General features: G+C 57.2%; 5 protein-coding genes across 12 annotated transcripts in view; all 5 read right to left on the bottom strand.

Annotated features, from left to right (window-relative positions):
• Nucleotides 1-8,496, bottom strand: part of DNAH9 (dynein axonemal heavy chain 9) — a 197,461-nt gene extending 188,965 nt beyond the window's left edge. For 2 of the 6 annotated variants that reach the window (XM_065034500.1, XM_065034499.1), the window contains exons 1-6: nt 8,140-8,493; nt 5,163-5,359; nt 4,351-4,509; nt 2,761-2,891; nt 894-1,105; nt 467-700 (exon numbers count right to left, since the gene is read on the bottom strand). In XM_065034500.1, the coding sequence (XP_064890572.1) occupies nt 467-700; nt 894-1,105; nt 2,761-2,891; nt 4,351-4,509; nt 5,163-5,359; nt 8,140-8,475 (1,269 nt within the window). In that variant the 5' untranslated portion in view covers nt 8,476-8,493. Of the gene's footprint in view, nt 1-466; nt 701-893; nt 1,106-2,760; nt 2,892-4,350; nt 4,510-5,162; nt 5,360-8,139 lie in introns of those variants that run through there. The other 4 variants (XM_065034504.1, XM_065034502.1, XM_065034498.1 and 1 more) reach the window with 4 other exon arrangements.
• A 2,584-nt stretch (nt 8,497-11,080) lies between these two features.
• On the bottom strand, nt 11,081-12,302 carry LOC135575688 (arf-GAP with SH3 domain, ANK repeat and PH domain-containing protein 2-like). The gene is made up of 4 exons (XM_065034324.1): nt 12,105-12,302; nt 11,855-11,993; nt 11,568-11,706; nt 11,081-11,283 (listed from the first exon to the last, which is right to left on the bottom strand). The coding sequence occupies exons 1-4, from the start codon at nt 12,119-12,121 to the stop codon at nt 11,171-11,173; spliced, it is 408 nt and encodes a 135-aa protein (XP_064890396.1). The 5' UTR covers nt 12,122-12,302; the 3' UTR covers nt 11,081-11,170.
• A 179-nt stretch (nt 12,303-12,481) lies between these two features.
• On the bottom strand, nt 12,482-14,208 carry LOC135575800 (glutamine-rich protein 2-like). Its single transcript, XM_065035175.1, has 6 exons — nt 14,179-14,208; nt 13,824-14,015; nt 13,444-13,575; nt 13,182-13,259; nt 12,761-12,901; nt 12,482-12,607 (listed from the first exon to the last, which is right to left on the bottom strand). Exons 1-6 carry the CDS (start codon nt 14,206-14,208, stop codon nt 12,482-12,484), a joined length of 699 nt encoding a protein of 232 aa, XP_064891247.1.
• A 290-nt stretch (nt 14,209-14,498) lies between these two features.
• Nucleotides 14,499-15,598, bottom strand: LOC135575687 (corneodesmosin-like). Its single transcript, XM_065034323.1, has 2 exons — nt 14,886-15,598; nt 14,499-14,766 (listed from the first exon to the last, which is right to left on the bottom strand). The coding sequence occupies exons 1-2, from the start codon at nt 15,457-15,459 to the stop codon at nt 14,510-14,512; spliced, it is 831 nt and encodes a 276-aa protein (XP_064890395.1). The 5' UTR covers nt 15,460-15,598; the 3' UTR covers nt 14,499-14,509.
• A 3,750-nt stretch (nt 15,599-19,348) lies between these two features.
• LOC102091196 (large ribosomal subunit protein mL38) lies at nt 19,349-24,969 on the bottom strand. Of its 3 annotated transcripts, none has more exons than XM_065034490.1 (9): nt 24,811-24,969; nt 23,488-23,667; nt 22,559-22,687; nt 22,269-22,477; nt 21,809-21,881; nt 21,004-21,049; nt 20,456-20,614; nt 19,919-20,055; nt 19,349-19,582 (listed from the first exon to the last, which is right to left on the bottom strand). In XM_065034490.1, the coding sequence occupies exons 1-9, from the start codon at nt 24,872-24,874 to the stop codon at nt 19,446-19,448; spliced, it is 1,134 nt and encodes a 377-aa protein (XP_064890562.1). In that variant the 5' UTR covers nt 24,875-24,969; the 3' UTR covers nt 19,349-19,445. The 3 variants fall into 3 exon arrangements, with proteins under 3 accessions (XP_064890562.1, XP_064890561.1, XP_064890563.1); XM_065034489.1 differs by lacking the exon at nt 24,811-24,969 and adding an exon at nt 23,774-24,032; XM_065034491.1 differs by lacking the exon at nt 23,488-23,667 and having other exon boundaries at nt 24,811-24,950.
• Nucleotides 24,970-25,059: the final 90 nt, after the last annotated feature.

Here is a 25,059-nt window from a genome sequence, read left to right as displayed (position 1 = left end):
GACCCTGCCTTGAGGGGACCATCTGGCCTCTCCAAGACAGGCAGGACCCAGCTCTAGGGTGTCATAGAATCATAGAACCATTTCAGTTGTAAGAGACCCTTAAGATCACTGAGTCCAACCATAACCTAAATCTGTCTCTGATGGCACCAGGAGACGCTTTATTTACAGCTGTGCAAACCACACCTCCAGTAATCCTCCTCTTCTTGCCCCAACAGGAGTAAGGAGTCCAACGGGACTCCTGGGAGCAAAAAACACACCTACCAACCTGACCAGCTTACATATGTACTGAGCAGGACATGGTAAAACACAGTCTTCGACTCTCTGTAACAGCAGACCTAACAGCAAAAGAGCGGCCCCATCCCCTGGTATCAGGTGAAGCTATAGAAAGGAAAGATGCCAGCAAAGGAGCTCCTGGCTACAGAGCTCTCTTGAGGGTTTGCAATGTTTTTCAAGACCAGAGTCTCACCTCCACCATCTCCAGTCTCTTCAGGAAGGTGTCCAGCCTCACAAACACCATCGTGGAGCTGAAGTCCCACTCCCTCACTTCTTGGCCTGGTTCATAATACGTGTGCAGCTTTTCCCTTCTCTCCTCAAACGCCTCTTTGAACGTGTTCAGGATACCGAGCACCATTCGCACCTTGCCCAGGCTCTCCTCCATGTCCCCTTTCAGAAGGTCTTCTGGAGACAGGTACACCAGGGCCTGGAAGAGCAAAATCACACCTGAGAGGTCACTTCTGCCATCACAGAAAACAGGGACTTCTTGTGCTGAACACATTTGAACCTGTTTGTAAAGTTAAATGTTGCCTAAATAATCACTTTGCCAGGGAAGGACAAGGGAAAGAAGGGGAGAGGGGACACAGGGGACTGCAAACACAGGCATCACAGCCACAGACCTGCTCAATGAGAAGGTTGCAGATCTCCTGGAGCAGCACCACTATCCGCACGGGCATGTTGTAGTGCTTGGAGGTGACCCAGATCAAACACACCACGTGGAGCAGCGGGAGCAGGAAAGGCTTCACCTCACTGAACTCAACCCTCTCTATGTCTTCCAAGCGGCACTTGAGGGGCATCAGGTGCAGGCGAACGTCCTGAGCTTCGGTCAAAGCTGTGTTGAGAGACGGGAGAAGCGGTAAGAGCCACCCAGCTGCAGTGCACTGGGTTCCCAGCTGGGTGCTGGCCTCACCACATGGAAAAGTGCCTGGGAAAAGAAACTGTCCTGCCAAGCACCGAGCACCCTCAGCCACCTGTGTGCTGCAGGTCACTCACTCGTGAACATCGCTCACCTGCGGCAGTAACCAGAACAGAACTAAGCCAACGTGATGGCAGGGGACAGGGAGCTGGGACAGGGCTTCGTGCAGAGCCTGAGCCCACAACTGCTAAAAAGTCACAGGAAATTTGCCCAGCAGCACCAAAAATACAGTGTTGCCATGGCTGTGAGCAGGCTCCAGGCCTTGCTGTACAGCACAAGGGGCTATATAACGTCACAGGCTATATAGCATGACAAATCTTGGCCTGAGCTCTTTTTAGCTCAGGTTTGGCCCCAACAGCCCCTTGCCCAGTGGGCAGATGACGAGTACTGGCTGTAATAGAAAACCGGTCGACAGTAAAGCAACTGATGTCTGACTAGTCGAAAGCTCTAGCTTAGCTCTGTACAGCTGTGTGGTTTTACCCTGAAGATTTATCCCAGAGCACAAGCATTAATAAAACCAGATGATTGTTGTGCAATTAAACCTGTGGACCAACAAGAAGTGACAGAAGCCCTTGAATGCATGCAAAAATAACCCCTAAGGCCCAAGACCAAGGAAGAAGAGACTTCCACTATCAGCATCACCCTCCCAGCAAAGTCGCCAACAGCAGCCACACCAGCACAATGCCAGGGAAAGGGGCAGAGACTTAAAAGCAGGTGCACACAAATCTGAACTGCATTGTAATGGATATTAACAATTATAGTCCAAATTATCCAATTAGGGTTAGTATTGCTGTAACTGGATTAAAACCAAATATTTGTTGTATTTTGATTAAACCCTTAAAGCATTAATTAGTTTAACAATGAACCCGTGGCTCCTTATATAACGGGTGTTTCTCCAGCCCATATAAACTGCACAGTGCAGAGTGTGACACAGATCCTTAAGAGATTAAATGTTCACACGTGAAGGGGTGAAGAACAGCGTTTTCTGTCAGCACGTGCACAGCTAACACAGCCTGGATGGTTTCATCATGCCAGAGAGCAGCTGGGTTGGACATGGAGGTCCAGCTGTGTTGGTCTGCAGGGACAGAGCAGCAGGACTACACTGTTTTTCACTACAGACAGGAATTTGCAATATTTCCTTGGGCTGCGCTCAACTCCCCTAAGTAAAGCAAAGCAAGGAAACTCGTGTTGCAGTGGCCAAAGCCTGGGAAGCAGCAGTCTAACAAAGCAGTTTTAGATACAAGATCTGTCCCCTTACTCTGAACTCCCATTCCTGCACAATGACACCAAAGGAGCTGGTGGAAGTTGAGGTGAGTCCTGTTAGAGTAATGCAAACACTTTATTACAGCAGAGTAAATTCCCAAACCCATTCACCCTGACCTTTGGCAAGAGTCTGGCTCAACAGACCAGCGATGGAGCTTGTCCCAGCCTGGAAACAAAAGCCTCAACTCGTGAATTGAGACTGGGCTGCTCGTGCTCAAACCAGAAAGACTGAGCTTGAAACCAGTAACACCAGGCCATGAAGAAAGGCCAGAAGTCAGCACTGTGGTGAAGTTGCCCCAGCATCTCACCTGCCTCTACATCCATCAGCATGGTTTTGAAGGCTGGGATGTAGCTGCTCTCAACTCTCTCCAGCAGCTCCATCATGTTCCTGACCTTCCTCGTTGTCAGCTGGTTGTAAATGCACTCCAGGTCATCACACCTACAGCAACCGAGACACACAATCACAGAATCAGTTGGTTGGAAGAGACCCTCAGGATCATCGAGTCCAACCATAACCTAACCCCTGGCATGAACCCATGTCCCTGAGAACCTCATCTCTGTGTCTGTTCAACCCCTCCAGGGCTGGTGACTCCAGCACTGCCCTGGGCAGCCTGTTCCAATGCCCCACAGCCCTTTGGGGAAGAAATTGTTCCCCAGATCCAACCTCAGACTCTCCTGGCGCAACTTGAGGCCGTTTCCTCTGCTCCTGGCGCTTGTTCCTGGGGAGCAGAGCCCGACCCCCCCTGGCTCCAAGCTCCTTTCAGGCAGTTCAGAGATCAGAAGGTCTCCCCTCAGCTCCTGTTCTCCAGCTGAACCCCCCAGGTCCCTCAGCCGCTCCATCACACTTGTGCTCCAGCCCCTCACCAGCTCCGTTCCCTTCTCTCCACTCGCTCCAGCACCTCAAGGGCTTTCTTGGCCTCAGGGGCCCAAAACTGATTTGAGGTTTGGCCTCCCTAGCACTGAGTACAGTGGGCCTGCTAGCCACACTGTTCTTGATGCACACCAGGATGCTGGTGACCATGTACCCGCCTGCACTGGGCCATCAGCTGTCCCCCAACACCATCTGTTTCCCCTGGGCCTGATTCAGGGTTTCCTCCAGCTACACATGGACTGTGGAAATGGGAGAAAGCTCCTGCAGGAGGCACAGACAAACCCTACAGGACAGACAGTGCTGAGTTCAGCATGACAGCAGCTCTGCTACTGACAGAACATCGCTGAAAAAAGCCATCATGTTTCTGCAGGCACTAGCAACAGCTCTCCAGCCAGCAGGGCTTTGCCCCAAGTCAGCCTGAACCAGTACAGCACAAAGGTTTTCAAAGGGCAGAAGGAAACACCACTCCCAGGCTCCTGAGCATCTAAAGCCCCTCTGGCCCTGACAGATGAACAGCAGCCAGCTGAGATGCACCATTTCCAGATGGCCCCACAGCAGGTGTCCATCAGCAATTACTCCTGTGGATGGTTCCTAGTGAACAGTGACATAAGGCTGCCCAGAGCGGGTGTGGAGTCTCCTTCTCTGAGACATTCAAAGCCCCTGGACCCAGCTGTGTGATCTGCTCTGTGACCCTCCGTGAGCAGGGGTTGCACTGGGGGACCTGCAGAGGGCCCTTCAGCCAGTATGGGATTCTGTAAAGGGCATTTCTGAAAAAATTCCCTTGAGGTGTAGCCCCTGTGGTGGCGCGAAGTTAAAACACAGCCAGCTGCCCAGTGACCTCCCAGGCACTTTGCAGATCACGATGATTTTCTGTGCGGGAGCAATTTTCCTTAGCTGAAGCCTACATAAACCCAAGGCAGCCTGTTCTTCTCAACTCATGGAAGTAGCAGCTCCACCACCAGCACTCTCCCTCTACCCAAAATGAGCACCACAGGGCACCATGCACTGGCCAGGCTGCTCTGGGTACCTGTTCTTCCAGAACTCCAGTTCCACCTTCGGGTTCGGATTGCTGCCTTGCAGGAGAGGCTCTGAAGACTCTTTCTTCAGTGCCTCCTGGATCTGGTGGCTCCAGTCTATGATGGCCGACTCCATGGCATACACCAGAGATCTATCTATCCGTTCCATGCTGCAGAAAACAGAGCACGTGGTTAACTTTGTTGATGTGCATTGCTCAGTTGGATCTACTTCCAATGGCCATGAGGGCAGCTGGATTTTACAAGGCTTCACATTTCAAAACCACAAAACATTCAAACCCTGTAAGATTTTGTCATTGGTTTAATATAGGAATTACAATCTGGAGAAAATGGCTGAATATCTGCAGCAGTGTGGGCAACAACACTGTTCATAAAGTGAATGGTGGAAATGAAGAGCCAGTGACCACCTCTCTGCACAGCCAGTCATTGTCACATCAGATCCATTCAGGTTCAGGATCTGACCTGGAGACCCACACATCCAGCAAGATTCTCTCTCCCCATACTGTTCTCCCTCAAACTATTCTACATCCCCACAGTCATTAACTCGCTTAATTCAATAAGAAACTCCACCAAGTGGGCTGGCAAGCTGAGGACAGGTCACCCCACTGCCTTGGAAGCGGTAACTTCTCACACAATCCCACCCGCACCACGTCCTGTCTGAGGAGTGATTCATTCCACTGCACCCACACATCTACTGGGGTCCCACAGGGGCACGCACGCAGCCCAGACACGATGACAACATGATGTACAAACGCACCTGCCTCTCTGGATCTTATGGAACCTGTTATTTTGGGGTGGTACTCACGATTTCTCATTTTCCAGATCAATGTCCTCGATTCCCTCTGAGCCAGCTGGGAGAGGCAGCAAGGTCTTGCCGTCTACTTGGCCAACAACTGTGAAAACGGTACTTTTGAGGTTGTGGACATGACGCACGATGTCTTGTGACACCACTTGTGGCCAGCCCTGATGGTTCTTCTTGTTCGTCAGGATGGGCACAATCACCTACAGCGGGAGTCACGGAAGAGCAATGGAGAAAAAAGTGCAGCGGGAGACGGACAGGCCACCAGGCTCTGAGGTCTGTGCTTGGCCAAGCCTGAAGACCCATATTCATTGCTGTCTCAAGCAGTTCCCATGTGAAATAAAGGCAGCTGATGATGAACAGGCATCTCTACAGGCCCACTTTATACAGTAGAACACCCTTTCCCCCAAATCCAAGCGGCCAAGAAGGGTAGAAACCAGCAGACAAAGTGAGCAGCCCCATCCCCAGGCTCTCCCAGCCTCTCAAGCCCGCAACTGGAGATGGCCCTGTGGGCTGCTGACCCTTGTCCTCACAGCCGTCCCTGGTGCTTGGTCCCCGTGTCCCTGCCCGTGGGCACAGGCATCAGGCTGCCCTTTGAGCCTGCCAGGGCTGGGCTGAGCTCAGTGTGCTGCAAGGGAAGATCTGCTGGTACCTCCTGGGATCCACTGGTGGTGAGGGTCCCCCAGGCCCCCAGCGCAGCTGCAGCCCACTGAACAGGCGCTTTGCCTTTATCAGCGCTTTTACTGACCCAGCAGCGTGGGGTCGTGGGGCTGGTCTGGGCTTGGCCAGACCTGAGCTGCTTCTGGCTTGTCTGAGCTGTGACAGCAACACCGTATCTGTCACCTATCCCGGCTGGCTCTGCGCTGGGACCAGCCTGTGGCAACAGCCTGACAAAGCCAGGTTGTCCCTGGTGACAAACAACAGCCCTTTGTGTTACTGGGCTCGGGGCGGGGGGGGGCGGTGACTAAAGGCATAAAAATAGCCACAAAAGGACATAAAATTGAAGCGGAATAAAGCAGCTCAGCACCTCCACGGTGCTGTCTCAGGATGCTGAAGACTCTTTGGAACCGTGGCTGGCTCCGTAGACCCAAGGAAGACCCGACCAGCCACCTTTGTGCCCAGGGAGCCGTGGGAAGGGGGAGCGCAACCCCAGGGAACACACGGGCAGGTGCTGCCGAGTTCACCTTCAGCAGTTTTAGCTGCATTATTAGCAAGATTTGCCTCTATTACTTAAAGCACGTGGACTGCTAATGCCAGTGATGTTGTAACCAGGCAAATGATAGCCGCTCATTTTCTTTTTGATTGTTAAACTGATAACTGGACTCAGGATGAAGCCCCAGCCCACAGAGCAGGTGTGCTCCCTTCGGCCGCAGGAGTGAAGCGACAAGCCGACAAGGTCACCAGCTGTGACCCGCAGCTCAGCTGCCATCCCTCACTGAATAAGGACAGTTTTGGTTGTGTCTACCCCTGATGTCCTAAATGACCCGTAGAAAGCCTGACACAAACTATTTCTTTCATATGGACAAATTCTCCTGGGACTGTCCTAAAAAACTCTGATAAAAGACTGCACAAAGTGTGGGCAGAGCAACACACGATCCCAACCCCAGGAAATTCAAGACCTTTTTCACCTTCGCGCACACCCGCCCCATCCGCCTGACCCAGCAGCACCGCTGCGTTTGCCTTCAAGTGAAGCTTGAGAGGAAAATGGGATGAAAACCAAGCACAACCTGCTCCCTGCAGAAATACCGCATGTCTGCACAGGGGGAGAGCAAAGCCTGCAAACGCGCAGCTGGGACGCACAATCCCGGCTCCCGAAGGCATCCAGCACACAGGAATTAACAGGATCTGCTAAAGTGTTCCTACCCCATCATGTCCCCATAGCAGATGGTGTTTGCAATGCTATTCGCCGGCCGTGATGCAAAACTGATGTTTGTGCAGACTTAGCAAGACCACGGGGCTCATCAAAACAAAACTCCCCGTATAAATAATGCGTTTTCCCACAAAACCAGGACAACCAGTCTGGCAGCCTGCTCTTGGGAATCCAATCTATCAGTCACCATCTTCACATACCAAACAGCATGACCAGAGCTTCTTGAGTCAAGCAGCTCCTCTACTTTCCCATTACAGCCTCATTCCTGAGACTTCTCCAGGTGAGGAGCCATCAGGAACAAACCGAGACAACATTGTACAGTTCAGGCTAATAACACAGCAAAGCGAAAGCACTCGAACCTCTTGACGATCTCTTTAAGAAAACATCAGCCCACCTGAGGAAACCGGACACTGAGCTACAGGAGGCTCCTGAACATCACAGAACGCTTTTTCACTACGAGAGTAATGGAACACTGGCCCAGGTTGCTCAAAGAGGTTGTGGAGTCTCCATCCTTAGAGACACTGAAGAGCTACCTGGACATGGCCCTGGGCAACTGGCTCTGGATGGCCCTGCTTGAGCGGGGGTTTGAAGCAGGTGACCTGCAGATGTCCCCTCCAGCACCTGCCGGTAGTTCAGTCCCACAAGAACCCCACCAATAGACAGAGCTGATGTGGATAAGCATTCAGGTAGTTTATAGGAGTTCTAAAGCTGCCTATGGTACTGCAAAGGGCAGAGTTAAGGGTACAAGTGCATCAGCAGCGAAGAGAGGGAGGCCAAGGAGCCTGTCTGTAGGAGGGGACACCTTCCCCGCTGCCATGTGCGAGGGGCACCCGGTACTCATGGGTGCCAGGGCTCCCCCTGCACCTCTGGCACTGCCCAGGCCTCACAGGATCCCAGCCTGGTGGGGGCTGAAGGGACCTCTGCAGATCCCCCAGTGCAACCCCTGCTCACCAGGGTCACAGAGCAGATCACACAGGTGGGTCCAGGGGCTTTGAATGTCTCAGAGAAGGAGACTCCACACCCGCTCTGGGCAGCCTGGGCCAGGCTCTGGCACCTCCCAGCAAACAAGGTTCTCCTCATGTTGAGCCTGTCCCCGTGGCCCCTCATCCTCACCTCCTCCACGAGGGCGGCAAAGTGCCGCAGGGCATCGGCGGGCAGGTCCCCGCAGAGCAGCTCCCCGGGGCCGGCGCCGGGGGCCCGCAGGAAGAACAGCCCCTTGCGGCGGCCAGCGGGGGGCGGCGGGGGCGGCCCCAGCTCCAGCTCCCCGGCCGGGCCCCGCCAGAGCAGCAGCGCGGACCCCGCCGCCCCCGCCAGGAACCTCCGCAGCAGCGGCCCCGCCGCCTCCCCGCCCGCCCAGCGCTCCCAGCGCTCCGCCGGCACCCCCAGCCCCCGCGCCGCGCACCGGCACAGCCGCCCGGCCCCGGGCACCGGCTCCGCCGCCTGCTCCATCCGGCCGGCACCGGCGGGTGTTTGCGGGGAGGAGCCGCGTTGCCCGGGCGAAGGGACACTGCGAGGAGCCGGGGGCGGGCCGGGGCGGGACCCAGCTCGCCTGGGACACGCAGCTGCCCCGGACAACCGCGGCTGCCAACACAGGCTGGGGCTGGAGGGCCTGAGAGCAGCCCTGCGGAGGACTTGGGGGTGCTGAGGGATGAAAGATGGGACATGAGGGTCTAGAGCACCAGTGTGATGGGGAGTGGCTGAGGTGGAGTCACCATCCCTGGAGGGGTTTAAAAAGACACAGAGATGGGGCTCTTTAGGGACATGGGTTAGTGCTAGAGTTAGGTTATGGTTGGATTTGATCTTAAAGGTCTCTTCCAGCCAAAATGATTCTATGAGCCGGCAATGTGCACTTGCAGCCCAAAGGCCGATCAAATCCTGGGCTGCCTCCCAGCCCTGTGGGCAGCAGGTGCAGGGAGGGGATTGTCCCCTCTGCCCCACTCTGTGAGACCCCTGCAGTGCTGGTCCAGCTCTGGGTCCTCAGCACAGGACACACATGGACCTGCTGGAGAGGGGCCAGAGGAGCCACAGGAATGACCCGAGGCTGGAACAGCTCTGCTGGGAGGACAGGCTGAGAGAGCTGGGGGGTTCAGCTGGAGAAGAGAAGCTGCAGGGAGACCTTATTGTGGCTGATGACAAAGATGGGGACAGACTTTTGAGCAGGGCCTGTTGTGATAGGACAAGGGGTGATGGTTTAAACTAAAGGAGGGAGATTCAGGCTGGACATGAGGAAGAAATTGTTGTCCCTGAGGGTGGTGAGAGCCTGGCCCAGGTTGGCCAGAGAGGTGGTGGATGAACCATCCCTGGAGACATCCCAGGCCAGGCTGGACGGGGCTCTGAGCAACCTGAGCTGGTGAAGATGTCCCTGCTCATGGCAGGGGGAGCTGGGGGAGCTGGGAATGTCCCTTCAACCCCAACTGTTCTGTGGTTCAACAACGGGAATTTCACACCAGTGTCCCTCCTTACAGCCAGGTTTCCCTCAGACCAGAACATCTCAGGCTCCCCAGAAGCAATTTTCCCCCGCTCACTCAGCAGAGAAGCTCATGAGCACAGACCTGGGTCATTTTTCTACTGCAGGCACAAGCAGATCCCTTTCACCATCCACTATCAAGTTGCTCCACAACACCACCGTACTTACATCCACCACCTGGAGCTGTAGCTTGTGTGCTGTCATCTCCGAACACTGCTGTATTTGCATTTCATTAGTACCTTAGTGTGAGAAGTGGCTCATTATTTTATAAATAAAAGACCCATCTTTACTTCTATGAAAAGTAGCAAGGGGATCTTGTGCAGTCTTACCACAGCAGTAACTGTGCTGTCCCCTGGGCACTGCAACATGATCCCATTTATGTCTGAACAATAACAGGTACTTGCTTAGTCTTTCCCCAGGCCCCTACTGTTCTTAAAAGCCCAGAAGATATTTCTCCACAGTACCCAGCTGTGTCCATTACTCAGTTTCTTCTTTAGACAAACACAATACTAAAGCACAGTTAATCAATAAAAGATGCTTTGCTACCAGTTTGTGTCTTAACTTCACAGAATACAAGATGGGTTGGGTTAAAGGGACCTCTGCAGATCCCCCGGTCCAGCCCCTGCTCACGCAGGGTCACAGAGCAGATCACACAGCTGGGTCCAGGGGCTTTGAATGTCTCAGAGAAGGAGACTCCACACCCGCTCTGGGCAGCCTGGGCCAGGCTCTGGCACCTCCCAGCAAACAAGTTTCTGCTCCTGTCCAGATGGAGCCTCCTGTGTCTCAGTCTGTGCCCGTTGCCTCTCACCCTGGCATTGGGCACCACTGAACAGAGTCTGGTCCATCCTCTGACACCCACCCTGAGATATTGATCCCATTGATCACATCCCTCTCAGCTTCTCTTCTCCAGCTCAACAGCCCCAGCTCTCTCAGCCTTTCCTCATCAGAAAGATGCTTCTTTCAGCATCCTTGTAGCCCACCGCTGGACTCTCCCCAGTAATTCCTTGTCCTTCTTAAAGTGGGGTGCCAGAACTGGACACACAACTCAGATGGAGCCTCACGAGTGCACAGCAGAAGGGGAGGATTCACCTCCCTCAACCTGCTGGCCACACTCCTCCTCATCCTCACGCACCCCAGGTACCATCGACCTTCTTGGCCACAGGAGACATTGCTGGCTCATGGTCAACCTGTTGTCAACCAGAACTCCTGTGAAAGCTCGGCCTTGCCCGGCCTTGCAGCTCGGCACCTGCTGCTGCTCGACCGGCTGCCGACAGCCAGCCCGGCTTCTTGCACAGCCCCCTGGTTCCCCCCTCACCCCATCCCCCCAGTTAGTGCCAGGGGGTGCTTCTGAAGCCCATGGGCACCTCAGCCCCACCCGGGGTGCGGGATGGGCCTTTGCTGGCTCTGCCCTGGAGCCCACTGGTTTGCTACCCGTGATCCCTCTGGGGGGACCCTGGATACCACTGGATCCACCTCTGGGCACCCCCAAAGAGCCTTTTTAGCATTTAGTTTTCTCCTGAAAAAGCAAACACAGCGGGGCTTTCTGCCATCCTGCCCTAGGGACCCCCACTCAGACCACACCGGCGCTTGGTTGCCCATCGCCATTTATTGCAGCTGCTGCCTGCTCAGCGCCCGGGGCGGTGGGACCGGGGCCGGGACCCCCGTCCTGCCCGGCTGTCAGGGCGCTGATTTAATGCGGTGTGGCAGCAGCTTCGGTGCCTGGGTGAGGCGTCCGGGAGATGAGGCTGGTTGGCACTTCAGCACGGCTAACAGCAGCGGGGAGGCGGTGCCTGGGGGCGAGGGGCAGGGTCAGCCACAGACACCCACCAACAGGGTCCTGCCCCCACCCTGAAGCACACAGGCTGTTGTCCCACACTGCCCAGCACCACCCCACATGTTGCCCCAGCTCCCTCCAGCTCCACCACAGGGACCGGCTGCCCCAGCAGCCAGTGCTGCCCCCACAGCCCAGCCCAGACCCCAGACCCCCGTCCAACCCTGCCCAGCTGTGGGCACAGACCCGTCCCCCCAGACAGCGGGGTGTCCTCTGCCCCCCGGTGCCCTGACAGGGCCATACTTGGCTGGCTGCTCGAGGTTGTGGTGTCTGGCATCCCCCTTTGCCTTGAGGGCAGCCCAGGGCTCTCCGTTACAGACGGCTGCTTGTTCGGTTGGTTCCCATCAGTGCCGTCCTGGCCCGACAGATGCATCGCGTCCTTCTGGGAAGGGGAGAGCGTGTGACCCAAACACGGGGCCCCATTCCACGTCCCCCAGCAACCCTCCCCCAGCCAGCTCTCCCCGGGGAAACTGAGGCACAGATCACCCCCGCAGGCTCAGCATCCCCCTCCCCACCTCTGCCATCCCTACCTTGTTGGGGCGGCGGGCACTGGGTTGGGATGGCCGTGGGGTGCTGGGCGGTTGGGGCTGGAAGCGCGGGGGCCTGACAGTGTGTGGGCCCCCACAGCTCCGCGGAACAGTGGGGTATCTGCACTCGCCCGTCCGCTCCCTGTGGGACAGGACATGGGGGTGCTCAGTGCCCGGCAGGTGGCACCCCATGTGTCACTCGATGCCAGGGAGGGGTCGGGGGGTGCTCCCTGTTCGGGGGGCAGTTACTCACGGTCCAGGCGCCAGCATGTTGAGGGGCCGGTCACAGGACAGGCAATGGAAACCAGGCAGCAGCTGCCTGGAGGGGGGAGAAAAGGGCTGGGGAGCTCCTGGGGGGCACAGCCCCACCTGCACACCAGCCACAAAAAGCCTCTGCACCCACCCCCCAAGACTGGTTCAGGAGGGCTCCTCCCACACGTGCCCCCTCATTGTGCCGCCTCTATCGCTGCGAAGCTGCAGCTGGCAAGAGCACAAGGCACAGCCACTTGCTCAGCATCCCCAGGGGCGCTGCCCACATGGCGTCCACGCCAGGTACCACACCGGCACGAGCCGGGACAGCCAGCAGGAACAGGGCCAGCACTGCCAAAGCCACCACTGTCCCCATCGCACTCACTTCCTAATCCCAGCGGCACTGTCACGCTCTGCCTGCAGCGCCTTCTCATGGAGCTGCCTGCTGAGGCTCTTCCACCGCTCCTCCTGCTGCTGCTGGAATGCCCCCAGCTCCCGGCGGTCCAGCTGTGGACGGGTGACACCCTCAGCCAGCTACCCCAGGATGGGACATGGCGGTCCCCGGGGGCACAGCCGGGAGGGGGGACCCTCGCAAGGATCCTGCCTTAGGCTGCCAGGCCCCCAGGGTGCCAGTGCTGCGTGGAGGGGACGAGCCCTCACCTTGCAGTCCATCTGCCTCTGGAGCTCTTGCTGGAACCGGTGCAAGAACTTCTCCTGGACCGTCACCTCCTCCATCACCTTGTTCAGCTGCTCCACGCACGCCTCAAACTGGCTGCGACTGACTTTGTCTTTGTCTGCTTTCTAGCAATGGGGAAAGACAGGAGAGTGGTTGCAGACAGGATGGAGTGACAACAGGAGTGGGAGACTTGGCCCTGTTCACCCCATCACCCCTGTGGGGTTGGTCCCGCCAGCCGAAGGGACTTGCAGTGACAGAGGGACCTGGCTTGGGACCTGCAGCCGGGCTGGAAATCCTCCCCCTACCTGGCTGGTTCTGCCAGCCAGCACCCAAGGGACAAGGGGTGTTTGTCACTCTGCCCAAAACACCCTTGGCCCAAAACACCAGGGCCCCTCGAGCCCGTACCTCATCGATTCCCAGCACCAGCAGCTCCTCCTTGTCTGCTTTCTGCTTCTTGATTCTCTCCAGGGCCTGGGACAGAGCCTTCCAAGGCAGACAGCAGCCCGTGAGCTGCCCCCGGCCAGCCGAGCACCCCCTGCCTCCCCACCCCATCAGAAGCCTCCAGGAAAGGCACTGGGAAGCTGTGCAGGGCTGCGAGCAGGGTGGCAGGGGGACAGACCCCTTGGGGTCCCAGCCTGGGCTCTGCTTGGGGCTTTCAGCCACCCACCTTGATGTCATTCTGCTCCTGCTGGCGATCCTGCTGGAGGTTTGCAAGGGCCGAGCTGAACTTCTCATAGTCCTTTTGGAGCTGCATGATGCTGGCCTGGAGGCACTTGATCTGCTCGTCCTGCTGCAGGGACTAAGAGGACAAGGCGGTGCTGAGCAAAGGGGTGGCTGCCCCACGGGGACAGACCCAGGGTATTTTGGCTGGTGGCCACGGGCTCTCAGTGCAAGCAGGACATTTGCTCCAAGGCTTTAATTCCCTTCCGTTCTTCTAACTCCGACAAGCCAACTAGGGGGGCAGCGAGGGGCTCCCCTACGTTACAGCCAAGCAGAAATGCCTGGGGGGTCCTGGCAGCTCAAGCCCCCTACACCGCATCTCCTTACCTGTCTCCTCCACTTTGGATAATTGTCCACCTTGCCGCCCGCCTTCTGGGCCAGGGACTCCATCTGCTCCTCGAGCTTCTTGCAGCGCTGGAGGAGCTTCCCCAGCAGCACCCTGGTGTCCGGGCTGCAGAAGTGGCACCCTGCGTGCTCGTGTCCCCCGCTCTGATCCGTCGCCCTCGGCTCGTCCGGCTGCTGGCAGGGGAGGAGGAATCAGCTCTGAGCCGGGCTGGATGCCGCCCACAAGCCCAGGTGCCGTGGATGCTCCACGGCCCCATCCAGCCAGGGGACGTGGCTGGGACCCCGCCAGGACCCTCCCTAGCCAGCGGGGGCTGGGAGCGCTGCCCCCGGGCCTCACCTCTGCCTGCAGCTGCTGCGCTGTCTCCATCACCAAGTTATTCACGTACTCAGCCGCAAACTGCTCCAGCTCGGCCTGGGTCGGCTCCTGCTGCTTCCCCAGCTCCTTGCGCTCTGCCTTGACCTTCTGTCCCTTGGGCCTGGCCAGCGAGACGGGGGCAGGGGCAGGCTTAGCCTTCGTGGGGGTGTCCCTCGGCCCCCAAACTGGGATGCTCCCAGACCCCAGGCTCCCTTGCAGCCCTGCGGGGTAGGAAACCCTCTCCCATCCTTTTACCGCGGCTGTCGGGTCATCTGGCTGCTGCCGTCTGCTTTTCTGCCGGCTCCAGCCCCCCTCATCTTTCTGGGAGCATCCTCCACCTTGCTGATCTGGGAACGGCAGTGGGGGCAGTGAGGGCACAGCCCCCTGTGTCATTCCGGCACGGGGACCCTTCGGCTGCCCCCTCCCTGCCCAAACTGGCATCCCCGCAGCCCCTCGGGGACTGCTGCCGGCTCACCTTCTCCTCCTCCCCGCGGAGGGCCCTGGCCATGTCTTGTAGGAAGGACATCTGGCACTTGAGGTCGGCCAGGATGCTGGTGATGCTCTGCCGGCCTAGAGGGACATGGTGCAAGGGGATGTGCTGTTGGTGAGGGGGTCTCTGAGCATGACGAGCCCCTGACCCAGGGTGTCCCCACACCAAAAAACCCCCGCCAGCACCCCCGTGCTCTCACCTCCCTTCGGGAAAAGCTGGCGCACGTTCTCAAGATCTGCACGTTCTGCTTTTGTAGATTTAAGCTGTTCCACCTCCTCCTTCAGACCAGCGTAGACGTTGCCGAGCTGCCCAACCTGTGAGAGAACCTCCCGCATCTCCGACTCGTAGCTGGAGGTGCTGGTGGAGCCCCAGGGCTTGGCCGGCTCTTGGGCATCGCCTGGGATGGTGGCTTGGGATCTGGAGGACGCAGGCTGCACCCCAGGGGTGGTGGTGTGGGTCCCAGGGGATCCTGGCTGCATCCCTGAGGTGCTGGCCTGGGTGTCAGGGGCCCCTGGCTGTGTCCCCAGGCGGGTGGTGGCCTGGGTGCCCCGTGATCCTGGCTGCATCCCCGGGGTGGTGGCACCGGCACCAATAGACCTCGTGTGATCAGAGGGAGCGCCTGGCAACTTAACAGGGGTCGCTGGTTCCCCCTGTGTCCCTGCTTGCATCCCCAGGGAGCCAGACCCTGCAGTCCCCTTGCCGGTCTCCATCCCAGGCTGTGTTCCACGTCCCTTCGGCCCCAGTGCTGAGCTCCTCCTGGACTGGCTGTCCATGGCCACCTGGGTGGGCTCGGAGGGGGCAGACTGGCCCCCACCGCCCTCCTGGGAAGAAGATGCAAAGGGCAGCAGGTTTACTGGCAGCTGGGCAGCCGTGAGGACAGACCCCAGAACCCCCCGCCATGTCCCCAGTCCCTGTCCCCAAATCATCATCTCACGGGGCCAAACTCGTGTTGAACATGAGAGCCCAAATGCAAAGGGATCATGGAGTCAGCCCGGCCATGGAGCTGGGGGGATGGGACATCCAGGGATGGGACCCCCAGCATCACTGCCCAGCACCCCACCCCACAGGCTGTGCCCCGAGGCAGGAGGGCTGGTGTCCCCGAGGGAGCGGGGGACGCAGCCGCCTCCTGTCCCTGCGCAGCCCGGCAGGGTCCTGGGGCTTCCCCTGGAGCTGGGTGAGGAGAGGGACACCCGTTCAGATGTGGGAGCGGGATTTAAAGAGTATCCCCAAATGAACTGGGGCAGGAGACAGAGGGACGCTGGGCAGGGCTGTGCCTGGGAGCCGCGGCTGAATTGCACGGGCAGAGCTTTATCTCCCCTCCTTCCCCTCCCATGGATCTGTTTTGAGAGCTCTCTAGTTCAAAAGTGCCTTAGCAACTCCTGGGACACCCTTCCCACTCTTCCCTCCTGCTGCCCTTCACGCTGGTGACACCGATGGCCGTGGGGCACGGGCACAGTGTGACAGGGCAGCAGGAGCCGGGAGGGACGAGGGCCCAGCTCCCTCCCAGGGCACCAGGGGATGCTCACCAGGCCAAGTGTCTCCTGGATCTCCTGGATGTCCTCGGCCAGGCCGGAATGCGCCTCCTGCAGGGCATGCATGTCCTCTGCCAGGCCGACATGCGCCTCCTTCATCTCCTGGATGTCCTGTGCCATTCCAGAATGCGCCTCCTGCATCGCCTCCTTCATCTCCCGCATGTCCTCTGCCATGCCAGAGTGCGCCTTCTGCATGGCCCGCATGTCCTCTGCCAGGCCGCACTGCACCTCCTGCTGACCCTGCTGCCCGATGATCATGGCTTTCAGCAGCTTGTGGAGCGCCACGAAATCCACAACCCCAACTTGGGGTGTCCCGATGGCAGCGTCCAGCATTTCCAACAGACTGCGTGTGGCCATCGCTGCTGTTCTGCGTGGAAACACTGAACCCGAAGTAGGGAGACAGGAGCTTTTCTGTCCGGAGGTGATCTTGGAGGGATGGACAGCCAGCAGCCTTTCTCCTGCTCCTTCTTGCCACAGAAAGCGATCAGTCACCAAAACAGATCCAAGTTCCAAAAGCAATCCGAGTGATGAAAGCGATCCAGTCACCAAAGCGATCCAAGTGCCGAAAGTGACCAAACCACGAAAAGCGGTTCAACCACCAAAAGTGATCCCAACACCAAAAGTGATGCAACCACCAAATGTGATCCCACCACCAAAAGTGATGCAACCACCAAATGTGATCCCAACACCAAAAGTGATGCAACCACCAAATGTGATCCCACCACCAAAAGTGGTCCAACTGCCAAAATGAGTCCACCACCACAGTGATCCCACCACGGCAAGTGATCCCACCACGGCAAGTGATCCCACCACGGCCAGTGACCAAATGGGCGAGGGGCACAGGTGACAGGGGACAATATAGTGTCTCTGTTGCCCGGCAACAGCCGCCCCAGGAGCCAGCGGGCGCCGCCCTGGTCCTTTGTGATGAAGTTATCCACGGGATGGGAGATGCTGAGGCTCCCTCCTGCCTTTCCCACTTTAACACCTACATTGTAGCTGGTGACACCTCGTATTTCGTTGCAGGTCACTGCAGCCCGTGCCCAGATTCAAAATACAACCAGCCAAGTCATGGGGAATGAAATCTCACTTTACTGAATTAAATACCCTCAGTTTTAATGGCAGAGAGAATGGCTTTATCCGTGTTGTGTACTAAATCAAACTCTTCTGATGTTTCACCCTTTCCTTTCCCCATGGCACAGTTGGCCTCGGAGGCGATTCCCCTTGGTGGCAGATGTGCAGTGACTGGCTCCCGTGTGCACCAGCACTGGGAACCTGGGCTGAAAACAAGGTCAAGGTGCCTGGTTTAGGATGCCTTTCCCTGCGGTTCATCAAGCAGAAGGATGTCTTTTGAGAGCTACATTGTAGCTGGTGACACCTCATTTTTCGTCGCAGGTCACTGCAGGCCATGCCAAGATCCAAAATACAATCAGACAAGTCACGAGGTTGATTCACTGCAGGGGGCCTGGATGGGCAGCAGCAGCTTCGGTGCCAGGGTGAGGCGTCTGGGAGACTCCAGAGCTGCCCCCCGGCCAGCCGAGCACCCCCTGCCTCCCCACCCCATCAGAAACCTCCAGAAAGGCATTGGGAAGCTGTGCAGGGCTGTGAGCAGGGTGGAAGGTGGACATGGCCTGGTGGCCACGGCCACCGCGTCCTGGTCCTCGGGCTCACAGCAGCCCTTGTCCCACCCGCAGCAGCCCCACCCGACCTTTTCTTTCCCTTTCCCTTTCCCTTTCCCTTTCCCTTTTGTTTCCCAGCAGGGAAAAGCAGTGTCCTTTCCTTCTGGGTGTCTCCGTACCGCCTGTCAGGCACCTGGCAGGATGCAGAGCCACCTTCAAGACGCTGATTTAGGCAAGATGGCCCAGAACACCCAGCAGCAGCTCTTCCTTCAGTTTTCTCCTCGGTGCTTTTCTGCCATGCCCAGGAGGGGGTGCTCTCAGACAACTTAAAACGGGCTTTGGACACCCTAATAAAAACAACCACCACGAACTCCAGGGTGCACTGAAAAAAGCCCCGAGACGGCCTCTGCGGAGCTGCCACGGTCTGGAGCTGCTGGTGCCCCCCAGCTGGGATGTTGCCTCTTCCCCATGAGGGTGGATGGGAACTGCTCATCCTCCAGATGATCAGCAATTTCAGTCCGGTCATTGGACATGGCGAATGCTTATCAAACACCAAAGAACTGGGTACGGCCCAAACCCCTCTCCAATCTCTGTTTTCCCACCAGACGCTGTGGGGTTTGCAAAGGGACCTGCACAGTACCTGGCATCACAGCCCTGACACACTCCTGTCTGCCTGCTGCTGGCAACAAACCCTCCCCGGAGTGACCCCAACCTGGCCTGAGCCCGGGAAGCCTCATCCTGACACCGAATGTTGGGGATTTGTCCCATCCAGCCCCTGCAGAACCACACAGCCCCATGGACAACAGGACCAGGGCAGGGACCGACCCATGGACTGGGTACTGGGGAAGCCAAACCTCAAATACTTGGGGCAGTTTTGGGCATCTCATGCCAAGAAATTCCTTGAGGTGCTGGAGCGAGTTGAGAGAAGAGAAAGGAGCTGGTGAGGGGCTGGAGCACAAGTGTGATGGAGCGGCTGAGGGACCTGGGGGTTCAGCTGGAGAACAGGAGCTGAGGGGAGACCTTCTGATCTCTGAACTGCCTGAAAGGAGCTTGGAGCCAGGGGGGTCAGGCTCTGCTCCCCAGGAACAAGCGCCAGGAGCAGAGGAAACGGCCTCAAGTTGCACCAGAGGAGGTTGAGGTTGGATCTGGGGAACTGCTTAACAGCAAAGGTTGTCAGGCATTGGGACACCAACCCCTCTGGCTGCCATTTTCCCCAGCAGCTCCCTTGAGCCTTATTCTGGGGAACACAGCACAGAAACCCAGCAGTGTCAGCAGGAAAGGTTGCTGGGGTTAGGGATTTGAGGCCCTTGAGGAAAACTGGATTTTCCCGTGGTTTTTGCTGCCAGGTTGTGCTGCAGTTTGGGTGTTTTCCTCCAAGACCCGGTTCCTGGAGGGCTGGGACGGCAAAGGAGTTGCTGCCTTTAACAGGAACAAATGCAGGTCAGCTTCCAGCTCTGCAAAAACACATCCTGGGGCAGTATAGAAGGGAAAGGCTCAATGAAAGGAGCACTGAATACTTGATCTGGGTTCATTTAATGATTTTTCCAAGGAAGGATAAGCCCAGCCCTTCCAGCCAGCGCAGAGCTGAGCACCTCGAGGGGAGGCCCAGCCCTAGTAAATGCCGTAGGTGGGCTCCTTGCTGTCTCGGTACCTGTCCAGGTACCTCAGGGGCTGGTGGCGTGGGAACTTCACCTGGGGAGGATGGTAAACAGGCGGCCGCACAAATTCAAACACGGGCTCTCTCATATCTGTAAAGGGGTGACAGAGAGCGATAGTGAGACAGTGCAGACCCAAACCCCAGGGCCCCCCCACACCCACCGGGGCTGGTAGAGCACGCCGTGGTGAAGGGTCTCAGTGTTATTTGAAAATGCTCATTCAAAATGGGCGTTTAAGAGGTTGTTTCCTCAGACTGCTGTTAGTTTGGGGCAGGACGGCTCCATAAGCGCCCAGGCTGTGCTGTAACAGCTCCCAGACCAGTGCGGGGACCAGCAGGAGCCCACGGGCACAGCTCGTTCACCGGCCCTGTGCCTCCCCCCAGGGCTGCGTCACGGCTCCCCCAGCCCCCCGCACGGGCCATTTCTCACTGAGGAGCTGATGGAAGACCCAGGAAACGCAGCTGTCCCACTGGCACTGGAAAAACGCCAGCCCTGCCGGGGTCATGGCATCCTCGTGCTTTCTGTAGAAGTCAAACGTGCTAAAGGTTCTCATCTTGAGGCTGTGGCTGGAAACAAGACACAAGCACAAGAGCTGAGGTGATTCTCTTTTCTTGCAGCACTTTAGCAGGCAACTACTTCCCCACAGCACCCCAGAGGCTATAAAACAGAGGTGGAAAAGGAAGGCACGTCAAAACTTCTCCCAGCTTCTCCAGCTCTCTGCACGTTTCTGCTCCAGGCAGGAAAAAAAACACTTTCTTAACAGCCTGGTTTAAAGCAACAGGACAGCACAGTGCTTGCAGGGCTGGGATTGTGGCTTCAGGCAACACACAAACTCAGAGCAGCCCTGAACAACCATGCAGACTAAAAGGAACTTGCTCTCCTCCAGCAGTAATGACCATGTCATCAGAACATGCAAGAACAGCCTGGCCAAGAGAGCATGAACAGCCCAGCAAAAGCCTCAATTACCAGGGCGTGGGCCGAACATCCTCACTGAAATCAACGCGGCGGTCTTGCTTGAAGAGCAGGAAGATGAAGCGATGGTAGCCAGTGCCCATGGCGGGGAAGGGGGGCAGGTAATGGCAGATCTCCTTACCCGACTGGATGTCGTTGCCTGGGATGTTCGTCCTGAACACACACAAGTTTACTTCACTATATATCCATTCATTCCCCCCGGTTAGGGCCAGCACATTCCCCCAGGATTGCACATCACTCTGGGCTACATTGTGACATAACCTACACCCTGTCCGACAAGCAAACAGACAGTAGAGGCTGTTTTTACCGGAAGAAAAATCACACTCAGCCATTTTGAAAGCCAAACAGCAGCAACACCTGAACTCCCGCATCTTTAGCAGGACCTAGAACATGGGTGTGAAGAAGCTACTGGCAGGAGCACCAGAGAACCCACAGAACAGTCTCAGCAAATCCTTATTCCCAGTTCTGTTGAAGGAGTTTCTGCCCGCTCCGCCGGGGCTTTCCCCAAGCTCAGCAGCGCGGCTCTGCCGTGCGGTACTCACACCAGCCAGTGCAGGTACTCGGAGTGCGTGTCTCTTAAATGTCCATCTGCAACAGAGAAAGGCGACTTCATGATAGGATCATAGAATCGTTTGGGTCAGAAGAGATCCTCAAGATCAACGAGTCCAACCATAACCCAACTCTGGCACTAACCCATGTCCACAAGAACCTCCTCTACACTCCTCCTGGGATGGTGACTCCACCACTGCCCTGGGCAACCTGTTCCAGTATTGTACAACCCTCTCCATGAAGAAATGTTTCCTAATATCCAATTTGAACCTCCCCTGGCACAACTTGAGGCTGGTGTTTGCATCCCCCCCCAAAGTGAGAACCCCCAGACCCACTTCAACGGCGCAGCTCAAGACCGCCCAGCAATCCTTTCCTAGCAGAAAAGTAACTCATTCTTATAGGAATGAGCTTAAAATGAGGAGCAAAGAACCCAACAGATGTAATTCCAAGATTAAAGGGACTTCTTGGTCAGTTGCTTCACTGTGCCTCGGTTTCCCAGAGCGAGCAGTGGCAACTAAGGCACCTGCCAGGCAGACTGCTGAGGGAGAGGAGTCTGGGGGGAAACGAAGGCCGGGAGTCAGGGAATTGCTTCCATTACACTGTGACACCGGTCCTGTCTCATCTCTCAACTGCTAGAGGTCTGGGGAGGCTACAATCTTTCCTGCATATGTAACACATCCCTGCTCAGAAGTTATGGCATCCTCTCTGCCTGTGCAGCCAAAAGAAACAGGAGCGAACCAACAGCAGAGGGAAACAATCCTGTTTAAATGTGTTCTTTTTAAAGAACCTGCTACTCACCCGGATTTGTGAGCAACAAAGTCCACAGGGAGCCTTTATCTGCCTCGTATGACACTGCGGGGGGACTGGAAGCCTAAATAAGCAACACAAACAGAATGTCAGTCACTGAAACAACAGGTTCCATTAAGGAACCATTAAGGTCATGATTTCCACAGCAAAGAACACAAACTGGTCACGGGCACGGCCAGGACACAGCACAGACCAGGCAGGGCCACCACACCAAGTCATCCAGCTCCACCTGAAAGCCCCCAGAGCCTTAATAAACATCAGCCTGCTGACAGACAACCATCCTGTTGCAAAGCTCTGTCTTTATCACGTCCAAGAAACATGTTTTGATCATCACAGAGGAAATACCCATCTAAACAAAATCCCCTGGGGCGGACAATGCCCATCAGAAGCGTCTGAGAAAACCACAGAGGCTTCCCGTGGGGCCAAAGCTGTGCCCAGCTCCCCCACACACCTCTGATGGAGTCACCATGTTCCCATAGTAGACCGGCACGACGTGCTCATCTTCTTGGCTGTACTCCACCCTCAAGGTGACCCAAGGGGTGAACGTGGCCCCTCGGAATAAGTCACGAAACACCCCGCAGTGCTCGGCCACTCGCTGCTTGTGGAACGGGCCGCTGCTCTTCTCCCACTCAGCTCTGACCTCATCGAGGGGGATCAGCGCTGCGAGGAGAGGGAAACGCTGGAGGTGACACCGGGGGACCCAGCACAGCCGGGGCAGGGAGGGGGTGGCAGGGCACAGACCAGTCCGGAGCCGCGCTGCTCTTTCCATCTCGGCATTCTGGCGGTTCTCCCTCAGGATCTTCTTTCTTGCCTTGATTTCCTTTGCCCGCAGCAACTTCTCACGCGGCAAGCTGATGTCGGTCTTCGGCTCTTCAGACAGGGGTGACAAAAATCACATACATGAAAAATTCAAATACCCAAAACACCCAAACACAAAATGCCTGCAGAGCATTAGAGAGGCTGTGAAAGAGACGCAAACTCCAAGACAGCAGAGACTCGATTCTACCACCTCTGCACCTCCACGCGTCTGTCGCCTCCTCCTCCCCCAGCTCATCGCACCCCCAGACCCAGCGGTTTCCCAGCCGAGGAGCAGCTCTGGTCTCTGCGGCTGCTGTGCAGACAAACTGGATTATTTGCTGCAGGTAGTCTAAAGCTCTGGTTCCTCTGACACTACTGGGCTTAGGACGAGACGAAACGGCCTCAAGTAGCCCCAGGGGAGGATAGGGTTGGATCTGGGGAACAATTTCTTCCCCAAAGGGCTGTGGGTGTTGGAACAGGCTGCCCAGGGCAGTGCTGGAGTCACCATCCCTGGAGCGGCTGAACAGACGGAGATGAGGTTCTCAGGGACATGGGCCAGTGCCAGGGGTGGGTTACGGTTGGACTCGATGGTCTTGAGAGTCTTTTCCAACCAACCGATTCTATGACTCCAAGGTATCACTTTTCTACTCTGCTCCACGTCTCTTGGCAGGTCCTGGCCAGCCTCCCTCCTCCCAGAAAACTGCTATCTGGTTCCGCCAAACATGTGCACGCTGCAAACTTCTACATCAGAAAAGGGCCCACCTTGTGCCAAAGCCCCTCATCAGCTCTTTGGGGCAAAATGCAGCCCCAGCAACAGCCTTCTTGACCTCCAGCAGCAAAATCCCGCACGGCGCAGCCCCTTGGCCGAGTACCTGGCTTGGGGCTGCTGTGCTGCCGGGCCGTCTGCCACCAGTGCGGCTTCCTGCTCTCCTTCTCCGCCAGCCTCAAGTACCGACTGAAACTGCGGTATTTTTCCAGTGCTTCTAAGTTGCTGACATCAATATCCTCGTTGGGCATCGGCCCCAGCGGGGCTGCCCGCTTGCAGAGTGCAGCTGGGAATGGAGAGTGAAAAGAAGCTGCTCAATTAATGTACTGTGATTAACTTACAAAAGACACACCCATCATTAACCAATGACATAGTAAATGCTTTCTGACCACCTGCAAAATGAGGGGAGGACGATCCACAGAATCCCAGAATGTCAGGGATCGGAAGGGACCTGGAAAGCTCATCCAGTGCAATCCCCCCATGCAGCAGGAACACCCAGATGAGGTTACACAGGAAGGTGTCCAGGCGGGTTGGAATGTCTGCACAGAAGGAGACTCCACAACCCCCTGGGCAGCCTGGGCCAGGCTCTGCCACCCTCAACCCAAAGAAGTTTCTTCTCATATTTAAGCGGAACATCCTGTGTTCCAGTTTGTACCCATTGCCCCTTGTCCTGTCACTGGTTGTCACCAGAAGAGCCTGGCTCCATCCTCCTGACACTCCCCCTTTCCATATTGATCCCCATGAATGAGTCACCCCTCAGTCTCCTCTTGTCCAGCTCCAGAGCCCCAGCTCCCTCAGCCTTTCCTCACACGGGAGATGCTCCACTCCCTTCAGCATCTTTGTTGCCCTGCGCTGGACTCTCTCCAGCAGTTCCCTGTCCTGCTGGAACTGAGGGGCCACAACTGGACACAATATTCCAGGTGTGGTCTCCCCAGGGCAGAGCAGAGGGGCAGGAGAACCTCTCTGACCTACTGACCACCCCCTTCTAACCCACCCCAGGTACCACTGGCCTTCCTGGCCACAAGGGCCCAGTGCTGGCTCATGGTCACCCTGCTGTCCCCAGGACCCCCAGGTCCCTTTCCCCTACGCTGCTCTCTAACAGGTCATTCCCCAGCTTATACTGCAACCTGGGTTGTTCCTGCCCAGATTCAAGACTCTACCCGTGCTGCCCGGCGCTGATGAAATAAAGAATGCCGCCGCACAGCAGCATTGCCTCTGCTGCTCAGTCCATCTCTCCGTTTCCAGAGAGTTCCCGCTTTCTCCAGAGCGCAAGAGACGGGGCCGCGAGAGCCCGGGAAGAGCCGGAGCCGCCCCCGCCCCCCCGAGCCGGCCACGCCAGCAATTCCGCCGCCCGAGCGCTCTCCCCGCACGCCCCAAGCGGCTCCCGCTGCCCGCCCGGGGGAACCGGGGCTCCCGGCCCGGGACTCACCGGCCGTGCCGAACGCCCGTCCGCTCCGGACGCCGCACAGCGCCGCGCTCAACAGCACCGCCATGCTGCGCGCCGCCCGCACTGGAAGGGCCCGTTCCCATGGCGACAGGGGCTGCGCCGCGCGGGGTCCGGCCTGGAAGGCCCCGCAGCCGTAGCAACGGGTCTGTCTACCGCAGCGCCTGTCTGGAAATGCCCCCCTGCCCTAGCAACGGGGCTGTTTAGCGCGGAGCCTGCCTAGAAGCGTCCCCG

Source organism: Columba livia, chromosome 18 (genome assembly GCF_036013475.1).
Source record: "Columba livia isolate bColLiv1 breed racing homer chromosome 18, bColLiv1.pat.W.v2, whole genome shotgun sequence".
Lineage (NCBI taxonomy): Eukaryota > Metazoa > Chordata > Aves > Columbiformes > Columbidae > Columba > Columba livia.
The sequence above is the reverse complement of the archived record's forward strand: the minus strand, read 5'-3'. Positions and strand labels throughout refer to the sequence as shown.

Coding starts and splice junctions, on each gene's coding strand:
- LOC135575688 (XM_065034324.1), bottom strand. Junction 11,707..11,854: donor GTGCCCGCCGCCCCAACAAG/GTAGGGATGGCA, acceptor TCCCCTTCCCAG/AAGGACGCGATGCATCTGTC. Junction 11,284..11,567: donor AACCTCGAGCAGCCAGCCAA/GTATGGCCCTGT, acceptor CCTCGCCCCCAG/GCACCGCCTCCCCGCTGCTG.
- LOC102091196 (XM_065034489.1), bottom strand. CDS start 24,017: ATGTTCCGCTTAAATATGAGAAGAAACTTCTTTGGGTTGAGGGTGGCA. Junction 23,668..23,773: donor GTCCTCCCCTCATTTTGCAG/GTGGTCAGAAAG, acceptor CTCCATTCCCAG/CTGCACTCTGCAAGCGGGCA. Junction 21,050..21,808: donor TTTGTTGCTCACAAATCCGG/GTGAGTAGCAGG, acceptor TCTCTGTTGCAG/ATGGACATTTAAGAGACACG.
- LOC135575687 (XM_065034323.1), bottom strand. CDS start 15,459: ATGGACAGCCAGTCCAGGAGGAGCTCAGCACTGGGGCCGAAGGGACGT. Junction 14,767..14,885: donor CCAGCTTTTCCCGAAGGGAG/GTGAGAGCACGG, acceptor ATGTCCCTCTAG/GCCGGCAGAGCATCACCAGC.
- LOC135575800 (XM_065035175.1), bottom strand. CDS start 14,208: ATGGAGACAGCGCAGCAGCTGCAGGCAGAG. Junction 14,016..14,178: donor CGCAGCAGCTGCAGGCAGAG/GTGAGGCCCGGG, acceptor CTCCCCTGCCAG/CAGCCGGACGAGCCGAGGGC. Junction 12,902..13,181: donor TGGTGCTGGGAATCGATGAG/GTACGGGCTCGA, acceptor CCCCATTGCTAG/AAAGCAGACAAAGACAAAGT.